A 20,258-nucleotide genomic window follows, 5' to 3' on the forward strand; every position below is an offset into this window, starting at 1 on the left:
GCTTTCTTATTTGAAACCATACTGTGTTGCCACCATGACTGCAATCAAGATGATAACAAGGTCCTAAAGACCTTATTAACAGTATGTTCCCTCTTTCATGCTTTCTTATTTCTTCTCAAATAGTTGGTACTGGGATAGAAGAGAGCTCCTAGGAGGAGAGTAGTGCTAAGTCTGTGTGACCTCCCAGGCCAGGAGTGGAGGGCTCATGAAATTTCAGCAAAAGCGTTCAGGAAAGGGAAAGGTTCACATAAAAATTGGGACTTTAACTCTTTCCCCTTGCTTGTTCCATACTTGTTGGAGAGTAAAAGCTGTACTTGTTTGGAAAGGACTGTTCTGGGCTACATCCATCAGCTGTGGGCTACAGGCTCCTGGGTTTTCTTGCAGGTGCCAAAAACAGTTGGGCCTCTTTGCTTCCCAGCTGCATGAACAGATCAGGACTGCACCCTAGAAATTCAGGGCAAGAATAGCTCGGGCTCTTGGAGAGGGGAGGGAGAAGCCAGGCTCATCATTCAGGATGCCTCTTGAGAAGGCAGGCAAGTGTCTGAACTGCTGCCTCGGGATATACTAATGGCACTTGGGTCTGAGAGCAGACGGCAGCGAGCAGAAGAGCATTAAAAGGTGATACTGATGAATGATCTAACAAAAGCTGTTCTTTTTTTCTTTTGCCCGTTGTCCTTCAAGACCTCAATTCCTTCCTTTCTGCCCTCTCTTCTGAGGAGTCTCAACGTTGCACAGGTTGCATTGCAGATGTCCAGGTCTTGCAAATGAAACTGCTGTTGCTACTATCACTGGAAGTGCAGAGAGCACTGAACAGAGCACTGAAAATGCTGCCATAACAGTAATAGCCACGTGATTTCAGATACTCGGGGGTATAGTAGTAGTATGTGAAAGGGGAATAATATCAAATTGGCCTAGTTCTGCTGATTAGAACTTGTTTAAATACAGTGTGTGTACAACCTATTCTTCAATAGGCTGATAGCAGCTGGGAAGCTAGACTGTTTTCCAAGCTTATCTGCTTTCTTATTGCCCTGTTGGTAGCAAGATCTGAATTCGTGGCTCCGTTTGACCTAAGGTTTAAGTATGAGAGTAAGTATGAGGGGATGGCATGTGAGCTCCTGCCTGGTACTGAACTGTAAGGTATCTGTGTACTCTGCACACTCAGTTATTGCAGGTTTTTTTTTTTTTTTTAAACTTATAGGTGGACTCTGATCTAAGGTTGCCAATTCCTTTCTTTATCTTCGATGTAAAGTACCTTCTGCTCTCTAGAAATGTGGGTGCATTTTTGCACACCAGCATGAAGAACAAAACAGAGCATTTCAGAATCATTTGGGAAATGAGTTCTCCGTATACTGTGTGATTTCTCCTAAATTCCTTGCTTTTCTTTGCATCTTTAGAGAGGGAGATGCTGCCTCAAACTCTGCATCTTTTGTGTGTGGACAAACCTTAGAATAAAATCTACTGATAATAGCTGAGATGGCAGAAAATGACAGAGAAGCCCATTGCATGCTTACTGCTGCCTTTCTCTTTTTCAGAGAGACTGTTTAGTTCCTCTGTAGGATTTGGCTGGTTTGTTCCCAGGACTCTGCATCACTGAACCTGGTGTCTGAAAAGGGCTTTACCTGGGTAAAGCCAGTCTGGCTGTATGAAAGTCTTTGGGAGAAGCAGAGAACATTCCCTGACTAATTTATCTGTAGGGGGTATTTTCTTGCCACTCTACCATCCTTTTATGCATGACTTAGCTTCCCAGCCGACTAAAGCCTTTGAAGTTAGATTGCAAATAGCTCTTCAGCTATCCCTTCCCCCCATCTAAAATAGGGAAACCAGAACAACCATTGCTGTGGAAAGAGCCTGCCTTGTTACATGGCTCCCCAATGTTAAGACCCCTCTCTCTTTTCCTCCTTCCTTTTCCCTACCTCCTCCTCCCCCCTCCCCGAAGAAACCTTTTTTCCCCTTAATAAGATCTACTTAAGACTTGAGGGAAAAGGCTATAGTTCCATGAGATGGTAAATCCAATTTTAGGGTGTTTCATACGTGATGAAAAATACTATGGCCACATGACGCAGCCCCTGAATTGGCACCCATTCGCCCTGCCAGTTCGGATTTGTTCACATAATGCAGAAGGGGCGACTGTCCAGGCTAGCTTCGCGTTGGGGCATGCACGGGCTGCCCAGGCATCCCTGATCTCGGGCTGGGGGCCAGTGACTCCCCGTCTCATACTCTCACTGTATTTTGTGATCTGCCCAGTTGTATGTTCACATTTGTCTCGGCTCAAATCTGTGCAGTCAGGGGGTCTGGAAGTTTCCAGTCTCATCGTTGATGAATGTGGACCCAAAGGATGTTATGTTAGCCTGCACTCTTCCTAGAGCTGTCCCTGCAGACACCAGAGAGTCTCTTGTGCATGCTGGAAGCCCAGGGGCAATGTCTGGCTTCTCCAAATATCCCTTCTTCGGTGATCTTGCCAACAGGAACAGTGTAACCGCATCATATGCCGTGAAGCTTGCAGTTCAGAGCCTCCTTTCCCTTTCGGAAGGGAGAAAGACCTGAATTAAGCCACCCCTTTTGTGGAAGGTCATGCACTTGCTAACAAGCAGAGCAAACCCCTCGGCAAGTTATTGCCCTCTTTGCCAATTCATCTCTTCAGGCTTTCTGCTGAGGCAAATCTGGCAGTTGTTTTCCCAGTGGCTTAATTTATGGCTCTGAGGATTGCTATCCTAGGAAGCTCTTGCAGTGGGATCTTGAAAGTCATGTTGAAAACTGAAGTATGGTGCTCTCTTGCCAAGAGAATGGATTTTTGAAAGTACTGAACGCTGGTTGAGTCTTCTCCCCTTGGGATCGCATTTCTCAAGTCGTCTTGTTTCTGGATCAGTGAAGATCTGGTTACCTCAGACCACTAATTGCACTGCATTTGCTTCCCATCTCTGTCCTCTTTGCTTCACCTAGAGTTGTCTGGCCTTCCCTGGATCGCTTGCTAAATAAAATAAGTTTTTAGCCTCACGGAGATGCGTAGAGGCTGCCTAAGTGGGTGTTTCTTACTCCAGGATCCATCTCAACTTTTGGAAAGAAGAATCGATGCATCGTTTCGTACAGCCACTGGAACTTCTATGTATAGTCAAGTAAAAACAGCCCGAACCTCTCCTGTTCAATTGTTGCATTTATTTTCTCCTATTTTTCGGTTTTTTTGTGGACCATTTCATGCCCTGTGTCACATCAGGGGCTTTGCTTTGGGAAATACTGATTTAAGCTAGTGCTCCGTTCCTTTCCTTGGAGACACTGATGTTATTCCACTGTCCTGCGGGGAGAAGGCAGAGGGTAGTCCCCTCTGGAGTCTGAAACGGTGCCTTGAAGTGTCGAGATGCATCTCAGATGCTCGATACATCTGAGGGCCTGCAGGAAACTGGCGGTGCTGGTTTGCATGAGTCTGGGATACTGTCTTTGGCACTTCTGCCCATTGTACAGGAGTCATTTTAGCTCATTTTGTCATCTTAATTCACTAGATTTTCTAATGATGGCATGGACCGTTGGGCAGCCTTCCAGCTCTCCTGCTATCCTTAACACACAAGTCAATTTACTTATGTTTCTAGTGTCAGGAAACACTGGTAGTGAGGAGACCTTTTCCCTTTGTAAGCATGAGCTCCATGTGCCTCCCCCTCTCAAGAGCCCTTCCTGCTGTGCACTGAAAGCCCAGGTGAGCTCTTCCCTCGCATCCTTCCAAATCCCAACTTGTGGCATCTCCTCGTATGCAGGACGGTCTAATTAGGGGCCAGCACCTGAGGCAGCACATTGTGAGACACAAACCAGCACCGGGGTGGCATTTCCTCACCCCCATCCCCCTGTTCTGGGACCAACAGGGACTTCTGGGGAATTCTCCCTCTATCCTTCTGTGGTTTGAGGTATCAACTTAAAGTTCCCTCTTGGCAATAGAAGAAAAAAAGAAAGTGGCATAAGTTAGGCTGGTGTTCACAGTGCTGTTTGTTTACAATGAGCACTTGAATATTATTGTCACTTGTTTTACTCGTTGCGCAGCCTTGTAGGTGTGGGGAGAATTGTCTGTGCCAAAGAAGCACTGCAAATAAGTACCAGACCAAAACACAAGCTGAGCCAAGACAGTGTATGTATCAGGTAGGATGTTGTCATCTCATGATATTGTCATTCTCTTTTTCACGTAGTGAGAGATACTTTGGCAATCGATAATAAAGAAACCAAAACACCCACGTAGTGTCTCCTGCGAGAAATCCCTGCTCCATTGCAGGGATTTTGGTGCCCCTTTTTGTGGGACAGAGGCGTGAGTCCATCGCCCTGATCTGTCTCTGTTCTGCTCTGCTTTGTTTGCAACCTTTGCGTGCGAGTTAGATTTGCAAAATGCTGTATAAATATATAGCTATAGAAAAATCTTGCAGTCTTTTGTTCTTGAGATAGAAATACATGTTGCTGAAGATACTTATAATCACTGATCTGTAATATGTTAATCTTTCCATTTGCCTGTTACTGAGCTGGGCATTTTATTATAGTGCAGATACACCTGAAAGCTGTCTTTGTCCCACTTAAAAGCTGCCGTGATTGCAATCGCGCGCTCTGACAGCAGCAGGAGGACGGGTGCTCTCTTAGCCGCCCAAAGGAGGTTGAAAGACATGACTAACCAACCTGGGGCGTCCGGGGAGGAGGCAGTAAACAAACTTCAGCATAGATCCAGGCTGCAGTGGTGGTGTGCTGACCGACGCGAGCCACCACAGGCGCTGGTCACGGCACAGTTATCTGAACAGGCTTGAAAGCTCACCCGGGAAGGTGCAGGCAGCGGTTTGCTCTGTGTTTTTTAGCTAAACTGCTGGCAAACCACCTTGAGTAGCTCTGCCCTCTGATACTCCACTTCTGCAACACCAGCGAAGTACCACCCTTGTGTGTGTTCTTTCAGAGGGAGAGCTATAATTATAGTTAGCAAAGTAAAAATATTTGTGTGTATTGTAAATCCGGCACCGAGTCTGCCTTGTTCACGCCTGACACTGTGAGGTGTGAATGCTTAGCATGGTCCCTGTGCCATGTCATCGTGCCCGAGTGTTGCACTCCCAGTAAGCAAAGAGGGCAGTTCGGAGGCACGGCTCCTCTTTACATGCTTTGCCAAGAATGTGTGGAACCTGCAAGCTCTTCTCTAGCTAAAAGCAGGTTAAAAATGAACAAAGCAATACTCTCTGAAGCCCTCGCTGTGCTCCGGTATGTGGATTTTGGACAGCAAGAGGTATTTCACTCTGTTAACAAAGTGAATGGTGGGATTCTCTGGGCCAAACTTAAATGGGCTTATATTTTTTTAAAGGAGTTTTTCATTGAAATTGTGTCTTTGAGGAAGAGTTGCAGGTGACTGGCTTGCATCCTCAGGCTTCCTTTTTCTTCTGGATGGTGTTGTAAGAAATGTGGCAGGTTTGAAACGTCTTGTTCTCTGTAACGTGCTCTGCCGAAGGAGTCTGGGAAGAGAGAGTTGTGTGTTAGAGAACTTGGGCTGTTCTCACCCTGGGATCACCGCGTATCGCACTAGGGCCATTTCCCTTATCAAACGCAGAGCGTGGGCAGCGAGGAGCATGGCATGAGCTTGGTGCGGGGAGGCAGCCGGAGCCGGGGAATAGGAGGTCGGAGGGACCTGGAGTCTATTCTCGACTCTGTCAGCGACTTGCTGTGCAACCTTGTTTGGTCAGTTGTCCTCTCCCCCTCACCTCTGAAGGCTTTTCTTTCCCTACTTTCTTGTAAGGATAAAGGGTGAGACTTGCTCACTTGTGAATTTTTGAGACCCTTGGCTGGACTTTAGTTCAAAAACAAGTGATGACTGTTTGACTAGGTTACGAAAACTTTTTGTCCAAGAGCCACTTCTGATTTTAGTTCTAGCTTTATTGAAAAGCTTCTTAACATCTTAAATTGCAAAGATTTTCAGTATTTAAATACAGAGTTTTTTAAGTTTTAGGGCTTAAAGAGTGAATTTTTTTGTTCTGTTTGGTTTCTGTGAGGGCAAGTTGCAGCAAGCTTAAAGGTTTGCTACTTCTTGCAAGCATGGGATGCTTCACTTCATTAAAGCTAATGACCTTGCATTGTGCTGAATGCCATTGATCCTGCATTTCATTATTTTGATGCACCAGAGCTCAGCCAGGCTATGTCAGAGTAGTTGCTGCGTACAGTGATGTAAGTTCCCTACCTCAAATATAAGTAACTTGGTACCCAGCAGAATATTTAAGTGAAATCAGCTATAAGCTGACGGTATTCAAAATGTGTTCTGAAATTCTGAGTGAATTCTTTATCAGATGGCCTTTTTAAAAGGAAATGAAAGCACGTGAAGTTCCTCTGCCCGTAGGAAAGGTACCGAATGGCACGTACGATGAAGCTCCCAACCGCTGCCACAGTGTCAGTGCTCCTCTGGGTCGGGGAGAGAACAGCCTCTTCACACCTAGAAACTGCCAGTTCTGCATGCAAATATTAGGATGTAGTTTCTTTTTTCTGCAGGTATGAACATTTGCTTGCTAAATGCTGGGTATTGCTCTGAGATAAGACCGATACTCTGCATTCAGTGGCTCTCTACCCTGTCACTGTTCAGGCTGATCCGGGAGTGAGATCTCAGGATGTTCCCTTCACGTAACTCGGGAGGCTCTGCCTGTGCTAAAACACACTGTGCTGGTATTAAAGGTGGCAGTTATAATTTTGGGTGAACAATGAATGAGGCCATTTATAACCAGTTACGCTGACGTGAATCTCTCCCAACGAATTTGCATCATTAAAACACCTTTGGAAAAATGTGTCATGCGTATAATTAAATACCTGTTTTGCTAACTCTTAATTTAATTAATGCAAAGTAAAGATGGCAGCACAAATTAATTTAGTTGGAAATGGCTTTTCTCTCAGTGGGCTGAAGGGAGGTTTTCTGGAGGTGTTGTACCAGATGCCCTCGGAAACAGGCAGGTGAACTCCAGGACTGACTGACAGTTTTTTTGACGGTAACGGCCATGACGTCCTCGTAGCAGTACATACGCCATGTATCAGCTTGCTTTTTTCCCCTTGTGAGAGCAAAGAGGGAGGCCAGCTAGGAGGTGGTTTCTTTGGGAGGACAGTGTAGCTACTTTTCAGCTCTACCCTGAGAGGTATTTGGTAGCAACCACAGTAAATCTGGGTTCAGACAGGTGAATGAAAAGAAAGTCCTATAACAGAAGATCTTTCTATGTCTCCCCTTGGTTTTTCTTTCTGTACCTTGGTCTCTTTCACTTGCTACCCATGTTTTCCCCCCTTAGATATGACTTTCCTGTAACTGCTCATCTGCTTTAAATATTCATTCCTCTTAACTTTCTTTAAAGACTTCCTTGTAGATGATCATCTTTTGGTTTGACCTCTTTCCTAAGCTTGTGTATTCTTCCCCCCTGCCCCGGCCTTTTTGATCTGGTTCTCCCTGCTGCTTAATCTCTTTCTCTTTCCCTTTCCATCTTGCTTGGGATAAAACTGGAGCACAGACTGTGTTCACTGTGCAAGTCCAGGTGAGTTGTCAGCCCAACATTGTAGGAAGCAGGGAATCTGTTCTTGCTCCCTGCAGACCCATCTGAAGAATTAAAAAAAAAAAAAAAATCTTTCAGTCTTCCAAAAATGCTAGTTATTGCTTTAGCAGTTCTCATTTCAGCTTAAGTAAAAATAAATGCATGTATGAATGAAGAAAGTTGCTGTGCACTACAACATGGAGTCCGGCTAGTCCTACCACCTCTCTGCAATTTCAGGATCGGCTTTTTCTATCTGATATTTCCTTCAAGAGGGAAAACCAACCTCATTCATCAGGCAGGATTCTTTGGTAATGAGACTGAGTGAAGGGCTGGTGCGGATGGGAGTGGGCTCTGGGTGATGGGCAGGAGCACGCGGGTCTCCTGCGGCAGGACTGGCTGAGATGGGCTGCTCCGGGCTGGGGATGCTCCAGGAAGGGAGAACGTGTTGGCTCAGGCAGGCACTTTGGGACTGGTACTGTGTGCTCACCAGAGACTGATCTTGAGCGGTGACTCAGACTGGTGTTGGGTGGCACTGGGAGGGTGCAGGATCCTGCAGGAGGGACTGGGGAGAATTTGTGGCTTGGAGCTCCCCATGGCACTGCTTGGTGCTGGTGCTCCACTGAGGCTTCGTGGGGTGACTTTCCTCCATACGCCGTCAGATGAGATGAATGCGAACATGAAGCTGGTTTTGTCTGTTGTTGGTAGCCTGAACACTCCTGGCTTCCTATCCAATGGTGACCTTTAGCGTCATCCAGCTTTTGCAATTGGAGCCAGTGCTTTTAACAGTGCCTTTTGTGTTCACTTACTGAAAAACGGGGTCTGTTTCGCAGGAAACTTGTTTACACCTGCCACAGTCGTCATCTTTGCTCTTCCTTTGCCCCTTTCACTGGAGCTGCGGTAGTTGAAACTGCAGAATGTCCTTTCATTCCCCAGCATCCTCAACATGGGACGTGACTGCAATAGAGCAGCTGGGGAGAGGATGCAGGGTGTGAGACTCTCTTAGAAATGTTAGCCAGATGCGGACAGCTCAAGGAGGAGATGATATAATTTGGCTTTGGAAAGACTCAAGTGCAATGGGTTATGATTTCTACTTCTTTTTTAGCTGTTCGTTTTAGGGTTTACAAAACAGCCCTCAGAGTACCTCCCTGCACGTACAGAATGCACTAAAGCAACTCAGCGACTACGGGAGAGTACCCTCTCCGTTACCGTTAGCAGGGGGTCGGTAGCACTCACTGCAGGGTTTGCCAGCCTGGTGCTTTCAGCCGTTCTGTGGGGGTAAATGGTGGTCTCCTTGTTGAGCTGAGGGGTTGGGCATTTTCAGACCACTAAAACTGCGAGTGGCTTTTTGGGGGTGACCCATGCGGTGCGTGAGCTGGTGGGTTCACGCTGCAGCAGAGGAATGCGGGGAAGCCAGGGCGAGGGGAGGTGCTAGGAGAGGAGGATTTGCAAAGCTGCTGTTGCAAGTGTTGTGCTCAGCCTGCTCTCTGGTGGTAGCTGCTGTAGCAGAGATGACCTTTGATAAAACGTGAAGCGTTTGGTTTGATTTGGATAGTTGTGGTTCATACAGCTACAGTTCATAGCAGAGTCGTCAACTCAGCTGCTCTTGCTTTTGTTCCCTTATGCCTGTGCAAAATTCACAGGTTGAAAATCAAATCACAGCAGCTTCAGGATGAGAACTGCCAACAAAGCCTGCTTCCCAGCAGCTCTCCCCAGTGCAGGTTCTCCAGTGTCTGATAAGGGCTGAGCTCTATTGCTCTTTTCTTTCAGGTTGGGGAGACTAGTAGGAGAGCAGACAGAAGAGGCACCTGCTGGCACGAAACATGGAAGAAATAAACATCTTTGGGATCTTCAGTCAAATTTGGCTGAAAACAGTCAGCAGGTTCCAAAACTCTTGCCAGGATTGAGATACAGAGAGGCACTCAAAGACCACTTGATTGTGATCTCTTATTGCCTCAGCTGGGCTAGAGCCTACAGCATCCAGGGCAGGCAGGAGAGCTCCGGTGGAGGTGGAGCATTGCTGCTGTGCTCTAGTCTGTGCTGGTGAACATGGAGATGCTCTTTATTTAGATCCGTTGGTGGCGACATGCAAACTGTCTGGCTTCTTTGTGCGAAGCTGTTGTGAGGAAGGAGGTGCTTGGTAAGTCATTCGAAGGAGGCAAGCCAGTCATGCTTGTAGAGAGCCTGGGAGAGAAGGTCGTGATGAGTGCTTTTGGTTTTCAGTCCTGAAAATAGCTGAGGGATGTTTGCCGTCACAAGAGTGGTGGGGTTTGATGATTTTAGCTGGAAAAAAAGGAAGAGTGGAAGAAACAGTTTTGGGGAAGGTGGTTGGGACCCTGTCCTGTCTTTGCTGACATCCCACTAGTGAAAGGTCAACCCCATTTGTGTTTCCTAGATAAACTGTCAGTGTGTTGGATTTGTCTTCCGGCAGTATTTGGTTGCTGTATTTCTCATCAGGATTTGTTTTAACAATAGCTGAGGGATGTGACAGTCATATGTGTGGTTTCTTTGTGCTGGAGACGCTTTCAGGACTGAAGGGCCTGTGGGCCATAGCGTGCAGATGTGACCATTTGCTGTTGAGGATGGAGCTAGCTCGTGAGGCTTTTCTGTTGTATGAGACCTAATCAGGCAGCTCTGAGACTTCAGAGCAAGCAGGCACCCTCTGTTTTAATCCAGTTTCCATCCCTTTGACAGTGGAGGTGGGACATCGTGTTAGCATTTTATATAACTCTGTATCTGTATTTCTTGTGGCTAGTAAAGTATTCATTTTGCCCAAGAACATGACATATGCTATGTCTTTGAATCCCAGCATTTATGACTCTGATGTTTAAAGGCAATTTAAGCAGATTTGGAGGGGGTTTTTTCCATGTGAATTGCTGTGATTGAGTCAAGACAACTTTTAGTAGCAGCAACCATGTGGAAGTATTGTCTTCCCACAATGAGAGGTTGAGAGTTGACAGCAAATGAGCCAGGGATTATAATTAAAAAACAGGGTAATTCTTTGTGCATGGTGAAAACTAAGGAATAAAAACTCATGGTGTAATGCACCTGTCTGTATTAGATGCAAATAAGAGATAATGTATCTTGCAGTGAAAGACATTTGGGTTGTGTATATTTCGCCGAGCACGGGAGCAATTCCTCCTATTCCATCGAGGCCGAGGTTTTTGTTCAGTTGGTACTGATGTTCTTTTAGAAGGCTTTTACCTCTGCTTCCTGAGGTCTGACATGGAAGAGAAAAGCTTCAATAGGCACCAGCTGCTCAATGGGCCCTGTCTTTTCAGAGCATCGCTCGCTTCTCTCCATTCCCAATTAAAATGTGTGTTAAACTTAGCTTTTGTTTGAAGCAGCCAGCGCTGTGGTATTTAATGTAAAAGGAATGTGCTCCTCACCTTTTCTCTCTCTTTTGTTGCAGGGTCAGCATTCTTCAGGGGAGGACATGGAAATCTCTGACGACGAGACCAACCCTGCGCCCATCACCAGTGCAGAATGTGCCAAAACCATTGTGGTGAACTCTTCCGTCAGCAACACAGCCGTGATGGCCCCGTCAATTCCCCCCATGCCACCACCGGGATTCCCTCCTCTTCCTCCTCCGCCACCTCCACAGCCAGGCTTCCCGATGCCTCCACCGCTACCTCCGCCACCTCCACCCACTCACCCCGCCGTCACCGTCCCCCCGCCTCCGCTCCCTGCCCCTCCTGGGGTCCCTCCGCCTCATATCTTGCCTCCGCTTCCTCCGTTCCATCCTGGCATGTTCCCTGTCATGCAAGTGGATATGATAAGTGTCTTGGGCAACCAGTGGGGTGGCATGCCAATGTCCTTCCAGATGCAAACTCAGATGCTGAGCCGCATGATGCAGGCACAAAACACATACCAGTATCCGCCTTTCATGACGGGCCGGATGCAGTTTGTGAATCTTCCGCCCTATCGCCCTTTCTCGATGGGAGCAGCTCTTGGTCGTGGACAGCAGTGGCCACCACTGCCCAAGTTTGACCCCTCGGTTCCACCACCGGGTTATGAGCCGAAGAAGGAAGATCCCCACAAAGCCACTGTGGATGGAGTCCTCTTGGTCATAGTGAAGGAACTAAAGGCTATCATGAAAAGGGACCTGAACCGGAAGATGGTTGAAGTGGTAGCGTTTCGGGCATTTGATGACTGGTGGGACAAGAAGGAACGTCTGGCAAAGGTAGGCTTTCACATACTCTCTGCTGGATCCCAGGGAGAACTGTTCTTAGTGCTTGTGGCCGGGGCATGGGTAAGCAGGGGTCTGGAAATGACTTTAAAAAACCCCACAACCCTAAAATGTTACGGTAACTAAAATAGAAGCAAAAAATAAAGCCGTGGAATAGCTTTGCTGAGAGAAACCCCATTGCTTGCGGTTGCTGAAATTAAGTGGGAGGGACGCATGTCCCTGTCCCTCGCCTGGCTCCATGCCTCCCCACGGGGCTGGTCTTTGTGCTGAGGCAGGCGGCAGGAGTGTGTGCTGGGAGCAGCAGACCTCAGCCTGCAAATACCTGGAAGGTGCTCAATTGCTACAGGCACCTGCCTCGGGACAGCTTAGCACCTGGGTATTAAACCTGGCTTATTTCCATGGTGTCACTCCATATATGCAAGCATTTCCTGCTGCTTTGCCATCAGAACAAACCTGGGCTGGGAATTTTAGTCCTTCCTAGTCATTGATGGAGGTACCCCATGCGGAGTTATCTCTGAACACATGTGGAGCCGTAACTGCTCACCGACAAGTGAACTGCTGCTCTGTCTCTCGCTGTCCCACTGATTTGAATGTGGGCCTGAGGAAGAAGTGTTTAGTTCTTGGTGTTGTCCCTCTGCTTTGGGGTGGATCTCCTCCTCCTCCTCATCCCCTCCAGCTTTGGGGCCACCTCAGGGCAGCCCTTTCTCTGCAAGGGACTAAGCGCAGCTCACACCTTGCGAGGATCTCAGAGAGCATGTTCATCTTTGGCAGCGCGTTGCCCGAGCCGGCCTGCATGGCTGCTCGGTTTGTCTCGGCAGGATGCACCGGCCACGCTGGGGCACGATCCGGGAAGGATCTGCAAACAAGCTGTTTTTCCGACTGTGTTTCGCAGGGCTGTACTGTCCTTACAGAGGCGTCTCTGAGGAAGGGCATCGCTGCAGCCGCTGCTGCCCCAGGGCAGAGTCACGGGCTAGGTGACCTCCTGAGTGTCACTGCAGCCCTGTGGTGCGTGTTTGCAGACTTTGCCTGCCGGGGGGAGCTTGCACGCTCCTGTTAAAGCTGAAGTCCACCGAGCAGTAGTCATAGGACGAGGCTAGCTGCCTCTACAGACAGAGCACATGGGAGAGTCCTCTCCACTGTGCTCCTTTGAGGAAGGCCTTCAAGAGTGGTGGTGGGGCTGCTCTTACACCTCAAAAGCCCAAGGTTATTCCCTTCCCCTCATCTCCTTTCCCTTTTCCCCCTCAGGGCCTGAAATTTGAAAAGTTTAGCTGTTTGGTTTTTTTGTTTGGTTTTTTTTTTTTGTGGTCTGGGGCACTGCTGGCTGCCTCCAGGAAGGGGTTTGCAGGAGGAAATGACCTGAGATAAGGAGACAAAGGTGCAAGGGCTTCTCATGTCTAAGAGGAAGCGGAACTTTAGCTCCAAAAAACTAAAGTCAGATGCAACAGGATTGTTTGAAACCACCAAGCCGCTATTTTGTGTTCCCCACTTTGTGTGATGAGATCTTTGGGTATTTCCAGTTCTCTGCACTCCTCCCACCTCCCCAGTGCATGTACGCAGCAGCAATTAACTCAAAAGCTGAACATTGGCCAAATACACGAGGAGTTCCAGGGATTAGTTAAGAAAACAGCTTTGCATGAATCGTCTGATCCTTTCTCAGCCAATTTAAAGTGTACCTCGGCCAGCAAGCAGCTCTGTGATCTAATATGTGGTGAATTTGTCACTACCAAAAAAAGCTAACACTATGGAAAGGTTCATGCAAGCCTTAAAATTATTATTACAGTGAATTATTGTAAAAAAAACAACAAACCAAACCGCAACCTGCAGATACATCTTCTGTTTCAGATGCTAGTTTTCAGAGCAGTATCTTCACCACCTGCTTTTGTAAGCCAGTTGTGTGTTAACTTTAGCGCCTGGGAGAGCTCCTTGGCTTTCCAGAGAGGTTGGTAATGCTGCTGCTTAACAGCTGTTTTATGACTGTAATTTGGTCTGGCTTAGAGCTGGCTGGCATGACGTGTGGCAAGAAAACCTGGTCCCTCTCCTCCTGACTAAATGCTCCGAGCTTCTGCCTCCTACCAGCAAGCATGTGCTGACAGTTTTGGAGGAGGCCCCTGAGCTTGCAGGGCAGTGAGGGAAGCAGATCCAGCAAAGAGTTGCAAAAGCAGCAACTGAAGTACCCAAGAAATTGTTTTAAACCAGACATCCGCAGTGAAGAAGCAGAAGCAAGTCGAGGCAGATCTGCAGTGGCTGCTCGGGCTCTTTTATATCCCGAGCTATGGCTGGATTTAGCGTGTTCCTCCCTCACCTGGAATTTGTAACCCACTTTGGGAAGGGAAGCTGACTGTACCGCAGCAGCTTCACAGTCCTTGCCACAGGTTATGTTGGATGTGAGCAGTCTAATTGAAAATATGAAATTGCTGCATGGAAAAACACTTGTGCTTTCTGTCCAGGAACAGAAATGCCAGAACCATTGCTGCTTCAGGGCACCGCCTGGAGAAGCCTCTGCCAGGCCATGTGTTACTAGCACATGCAGAAAAATCTCACAGATTTCAAAGCCTCCTTTCTGCTAGGACTGGGCACCCCCTGACATCGGTGCGGGACAGGATTCCTTCTCAGTCATAAGCTGCCTGCTTTTGCCAAAGGAAAACAAAATATGAGTATTCAGCTTAAACTGTACCTTTCTATTGCTGGTGTCTTTATGCACGCGTGAGGGTGGGCCGTCTGGGCTCCTCGGTGGCAGCTGGAGGTCAGTTCCCCATGTACTTTGCCATCACGCTAATTTTTCTAGAATGGACTAAGACCTCCAGGCCCTGTTTGAGCTGAAATGACCTTCCAAAACAGGCCCTGCATCCCCATTTCCTCCCTCCTAACGGTTTTAATTGGAGCTCCTCATATTTTTCCTTACTGATTGACAGTAGTGAAAGAAATTCTATTATTTTCAGATGTTTGGAAGTATAAATAAGACAACATATGTGCTTGTTCACATCTTTTTTTCTTTAGAAATAAATGAGGCAGATTTGTAGGGAGAGATAATATCTTTTAATATCTCCTGTCTCCTATCCTTGGACTATCTAGCTGCAGCAGCCCTCCTGTTATTTCACAGGAGAGATCGAAGCTCGTCTTGGAAGCATATGAGCTCCACCGTATGCTAGTTCCTACAGTAGGTGTGTCCCTCTTTGGTGAGAGGCTTTGCGGGTCCGCTGTCTCCCTGACCTTCCCCAAGCAGAAGAGCAGGAAGCCTTGTGGGTTTCTTTTTTCCCCTGACTGACCAACAATGTTCAAGTTAGTAGGACAGCAAATACTATCTATACTATACTATAATACACAATGCTGCTGGCAGCCCCTGAACCTTCAGTGGCGCACAAGAAGGCAACGCACTTGTCACCACCTATGCCTCGTTTCTCTCTTTTCTCTCTGTTTTTTGACTGCTATATTCCATCAAAGGAATTGACTTGGGCAGCTGATTGACTGCCAAGAAGTATCATGCCATAGGTAAAGGGTGGGAGAGCTCAAGGGTAAAGCTGGTGTCCTAGGTCAGGCAGGATGGAAAATGTATGGGGTGAAAGGTGCTAAGGAGCATGTTGCTAAGGAAGGCAGCACGTACCATGGACCTTGTCTGCCTGAGCTAGGGGAAAGCTTTTCCCTGTTCCCGAGTCTAGTGATGGGTTTAGGTTTGAAAGCCTGACTAAGATGCATTAAGCAGAGTGCCAGGAATAACCAGCCATCCCTGGCCACAGAGTGCTGCTGCCTGGATTCTCTGCTTGATATTCCCATTAGTCTTGTCCCTTATTAGCAGGAGAGCTGAGCTTATGCTTCCTCTTCAGTGATTACAGCCAGCTTCGGCAAATTAGCTCTGTTAGTGTCTGTAAGAGAAACCGACTTTTAGACAGTGTTACGCCACTGGCTCATGTGAGTGAACGTTACCTCCAGTGCCCTTCGCTCAAGAAGACCGTGGCGTGCCACCGTGCGTGATGCTCTCCCCAGCTTGTCTGCCTCTCCAAGGCTGCAGAGGTTTGAATTCCTGCTCTTCCTTCACACCTCAGCTCCGGTGAAAAGGGGTTTGTTGTGGCTGAGCAGAGATGAGGCTGTGTGTCTAGTTACCGAGTTTTGTAGACCCTTAGGTGTTTCGCCTAAATATTTTGATTTTCCTGTTTCCCAGGACTGGAGCCTTCTGACAGTTTTTGTGGACTTGGGCTGTGGTTGCTAAGCGAACACAGGGATGTGTGTGATTTTTGACTCGCTATATTGTGCCTTACACTAAAAAGAAGAAAGGTCTTCCCAACTAGAAGGTCTGAAGTTGCTTTGAGTTATGTGGGTTAGCAAATGAAGGTAGATAACACGGCATTAGGCTAACTTGCCTAAAGTATGCTTGAGTTATTTGTAAGAGGTATATGTGTAGCTGTATTTCTCACATAGCTGTGACCAGACCAGATGGGCTCCTGCAGTGTTTGGGAGTTCAGGGGGGGTGGTGTACGAGGATGGTGGTGTACCCCAGCTCCTTAGCTTCCCTTCAGAGTTCAGGACCTTTGTACAGTAGCTGCTCCTTGGCACTTGGTAGCTCCTTCCTGGGTGGAGGAATGTGTTCCCTTGGGCTGTCGAGTCCTGGGTTCATGTTTGCACCTTTTCTTCCCCTTTCATCTCTCCTTTTTACGGCCTTTGCTTCTAGCATCTGCGTTGGATTCTGGCCGTTCGGAAGGTGGTCACTGTGGTCCTCACACCAGGCGCTTGAGAGACCTGAAATGAGCCATGGGGGCTAATGGGTCTGTTCATTTTCCTTGTCCTTTCTTGTGAAGTACTTTGGCCTATGTTAAGCTGCACGTGAAAGAAATTGAGATCATGTTTTTTAAAACACTCAGTGGAGAAAGCAGGAGTGTCTGCTCCGCTACCTGACAGCGTGATGGCTCCAAATGCAAGATCACTTAGTGTCCCATGCTAAGCCACTGTTCTGGGAGTCCCAGCAGTTTTGTCTTAAATCAGTTTTAGTGCCTTGTGCAGAGAAAATAACTTCTTAAAATGCAAAGGGGAGAAGGCTTCTCAGGGATGGAAAGGTCTTATTATCAAGAAGAGCTCTTGCACCTTCTCCCTTTCAAGTGCGTGTCGCCATGTGGTGCATCTTCAGATGCCCTTGCCTTCAGAGAAACTGGTGCCTGGGCAAGGCAGTGATATTTCACAAACCTCAACTGTCTAAATGGTTTCCAGAGTTTGCGTGCTTCCCAGGAGACTTTCCCTCTCAAGTGTACTTTCTCTGTTGCAGGCCTCTCTTACTCCAGTGAAGTCTGGAGGCGAACTGGAGGAAAAACCAAAGCCGAAGGATCGAATCACATCTTGTCTTTTGGAGAACTGGAACAAAGGAGAAGGCCTGGGATATGAGGGAATTGGCTTGGGCATTGGGTTACGAGGGGCCATCCGGTTGCCATCCTTCAAGGTAAAAACAAAGATCTGTCTTCATTACGCTAACATTCCCTAAAGGAGCATTAGGAGGACAGACCTCTCTAGGTGTGTGCCCCAAAGCCCTGCAGGCTGTTAGCCCCGCTCTGTGTTCACTTTCGGGGTTGCATCTGACAGCATCACTCATAACCCACCAGTACGCTGTAAGAGCAAGGATCCTCTTTCCCAGCCTTAGCTTTTCATCTGCCACTTGTGTGAATTGTCTGTAAAGGATCTTCCTGCTCTGCAAGGTAAATGGGACATTTGCCTGTGTTTCGGACACAGCGTTTCAGCATGATTGTAAAAATATGCTTATGCTCGTAGTGCTTTACACAGTTATTTCTTTGCTTAGAATGTCTTGCAGTTTGGCAGCTGAGTCTCACCTGAAGTTTGGTTAAAAGTGTTCTCTGCCTCATGTGAGTTTACAGAATCAGACTTGCAAGCATAGGGTCACCTATTTTAAAGAGCATTTGCATAAAAAATGAAAAAGTATCTTAAAAAAAAGTGTGGGGTGGGGGAGGGTAGAGAGCTTCCCTGAAATTAGGATTTTGAATGCACAGAAGGTGCAAGTAAAGGTTTGGGATGAGAGATTCTGCAGTCTTCATTTAGGATAAAACTTGCTTTGAGGTTCTTTAAGATGTCGTAGGCTCAGGCTCTCTTTCTGTTCTGCTGCATCTCAGACACATGGATTTGTCAAGAGTTTTCTCTGTCATCTTCAAAGTACTTGGTGATGACATGCACCATGCTGGTACCCAGAGTGTTTTTGATGCAAACTGAAGGGGTAGAATTTCATTCACAGTGAAATTCTGTTTGCAAGCAAATAAAGGGATAAAGAGCTGGGGAGGTGGCCCTTGGTTTCTGGGTGTAAGTCACCATGGCAAAGTAAAGCAGTAGCAATTTGCTTAAGAAGTTGATTTCTGCTGTTTCTAAACTTTTAGAAATGCTAATTGTGTCTTTTGTTCAGGTGAAAAGAAAGGAGCCACCTGAAGCTGCCTCAGCAGGAGATCAGAAGAGAATCCGGCCTTCTACTTCTGTCGATGATGAAGATGAAGGTTTGCAAAGCACAATTGTTTGAAACACAAGAGCAGATGCAAACCACATGCAAGCTGAATTCTTTTAAACTTCACAGCAGTGTGCTCACTTACAGTTAGACACAGAATCAAGGATCTGAGCCAAAACTCTGCTTCTCACAAAACTCTGATCAGCTGGGAGATGTCTCCTCTGGATTCAGTTATCTTAAATTCACTGGCGGGAATTTTAAGACCCACGTTTTATGAATAACTCATAACCTATTTTAGTTCTGCTGATGCAGAGCTGGTCACCCAGTAGAGGGAGCTCAGATGAGTTCATGGACTGTTCCAGGGGCGTGCTTGCAGCTCACTGGGTACGTTGTAGGAGAAAGCACGTAAGAGACAGTTTGCCCAGCGTTTGATTTTAAAAACAAAACAAAGTTATTTGCCAGAAAAATCTATTTGAAAATATTTTAACATTTTTTCCTGGAAACAGGGAAGAGTAGAGATAAAACAAAGCTTTGAATACCCTTTGTTTTGCATAAAAAAAGTGGATTCAAGTTAGTTGTGCCATAAAGTTTATTCAGACTAACAGCTGGTTTTGAAGCCAAAGTACAGAAGCAGGGTTTTGTAAAGCACTTAAATAAAACAGAAAAGGATTAAATTCGGCTTACCTGTTCTGACCTCAGTCATGCCATGTCTCCTAGCTGCTCTGCCTGTAGCTTAACAGCTTTGGCCACCCGCATTTTGCCATCCTTGGCATTTCAACACCCTGCACCCAGTCTCGCCCTCGCTTGCACTGTGAAATTAGTAAGCCCCTGTAAGCCTGGGGACTCACACACCACATGGGCACATTGCTCCTAACTTTGATCTTCCCAAAGAAAAAGTTTCCGTTATGTAGTCAACTCTTTCCCTCCCTTGCAAGGTATTTGATGGCAATTTCCTTCTTGTTTTTGCTCACCAGAGTCAGAGAGGGACAGGGATGCTTCCGATACAACATCTGACCTGTCAAAGAAGGATGCAGAAGCAGTGGGGCTGAGGCGGCGACCAGCAAGGCCGCTGGAGCTCGACAGTGAGGGAGAAGAGGGAGACGAGACGTCAGGGAAAGAGGAAGAGTCCTCCTCAGAGAAGGAAGAGGAGCAGGAAGAAGAGGGAGGCTTGGTGAAAGCAGCGCCTGGCAAGGTGTGTTGGTTTGCGATCGCTGTTTTGAATGCTGTCGTTAAAAGGGGGCCTAGTAATTCCAGATGCCAAAGCTACCTTCTCTAGAAGATGAGCGCTTCTGTTAGGGTCTGTCCTAAGAGAACCTCTGTAAGATTATTCCCTCTTCAGGTTCTCTGATCAGCGTCCCTGGGAGTCGCTGGTGGTTACTACAGTGACAGCCAGGTCTCAGAGTCAGACACTATTCATTTTTGGCAATGCTTTCTTGCAAAGGAGGAAGAGGAGGATGAGGAGGAGGATGAAGATGATGATGAGGATGAAGATGATGATGAAGAGGATGATGAGGATGAAGATGAGGAGGAGGAGGAGACAGGCATAGACACAAGTGACAAGGAGGAGGAGCAGGACTCCGAGGAGGGTAAGCAGTTCCAGCGGAAGCAGCAAGCGTGGCCTTCGGGTCAGGTGCGGTCTCCCTTTTGCACTTGTGAGCTGATTTTTTTTTATTTGTGCACCTTCTTTCACTGAAGGGCGGTTTTATACAAAATAATGCATACATGTATTTTTAATTGTTACCTGCGAGGCTTCCATGATCCCTCAGTCTCTGGATCCCTTTGATCACCAGCCCCTGCATGATCTCAGCCCAACTTGACGGAGGGGCAGAAGTCTTAAAGCCAGCTAAATTTGTGCTTGTTTTATGAAATGTGTGTGGCTGGGAGGAGAAGGGACCAGATTTCAAACAGAGGTAATTTAGCTGCTAATAACTTTCTGTCCTATCAATCAGTTCCTGTTCTGGAAGGTGGTAGTTTCCGCATTTTAAAGCTGTATGTGAAGGCAGCAGAAAATCTTAGTACAACTCCAGTAAAGATGCAATCCACCAAGAGACCTGTGTGGGCAAGGTGTCAGGCAGCGCTAGCTCTGCTGCTCATGGAACTTGCCTGTTGTATGGTGATTGTTGTAAGCACCCAAATACATGGTTTATAAGTCTCT

General features: G+C 47.1%; 1 protein-coding gene across 3 annotated transcripts in view; it reads left to right on the forward strand.

Annotated features, from left to right (window-relative positions):
• The window catches only part of SETD1B (SET domain containing 1B, histone lysine methyltransferase), a 55,275-nt gene that overhangs the window by 21,102 nt on the left and 13,915 nt on the right, over nt 1–20,258 (forward strand). For 2 of the 3 annotated variants that reach the window (XR_007767371.1, XM_050906399.1), the window contains exons 7-11: nt 10,903–11,673; nt 16,931–17,101; nt 18,068–18,155; nt 19,078–19,295; nt 19,545–19,689. Coding sequence is in view for 2 of the 3 variants with exons in the window: in XM_050906399.1 (XP_050762356.1) it covers nt 10,903–11,673; nt 16,931–17,101; nt 18,068–18,155; nt 19,078–19,295; nt 19,545–19,689 (1,393 nt within the window). In the remaining variant the exon portion in view is untranslated. The remainder of the gene's footprint in view (nt 1–10,902; nt 11,674–16,930; nt 17,102–18,067; nt 18,156–19,077; nt 19,296–19,544; nt 19,690–20,258) is intronic. The other variant, XM_050906400.1, reaches the window with a different exon arrangement.

The sequence above is a fragment of the Gymnogyps californianus genome, chromosome 16, assembly GCF_018139145.2.
Source record: "Gymnogyps californianus isolate 813 chromosome 16, ASM1813914v2, whole genome shotgun sequence".
NCBI lineage: Eukaryota > Metazoa > Chordata > Aves > Accipitriformes > Cathartidae > Gymnogyps > Gymnogyps californianus.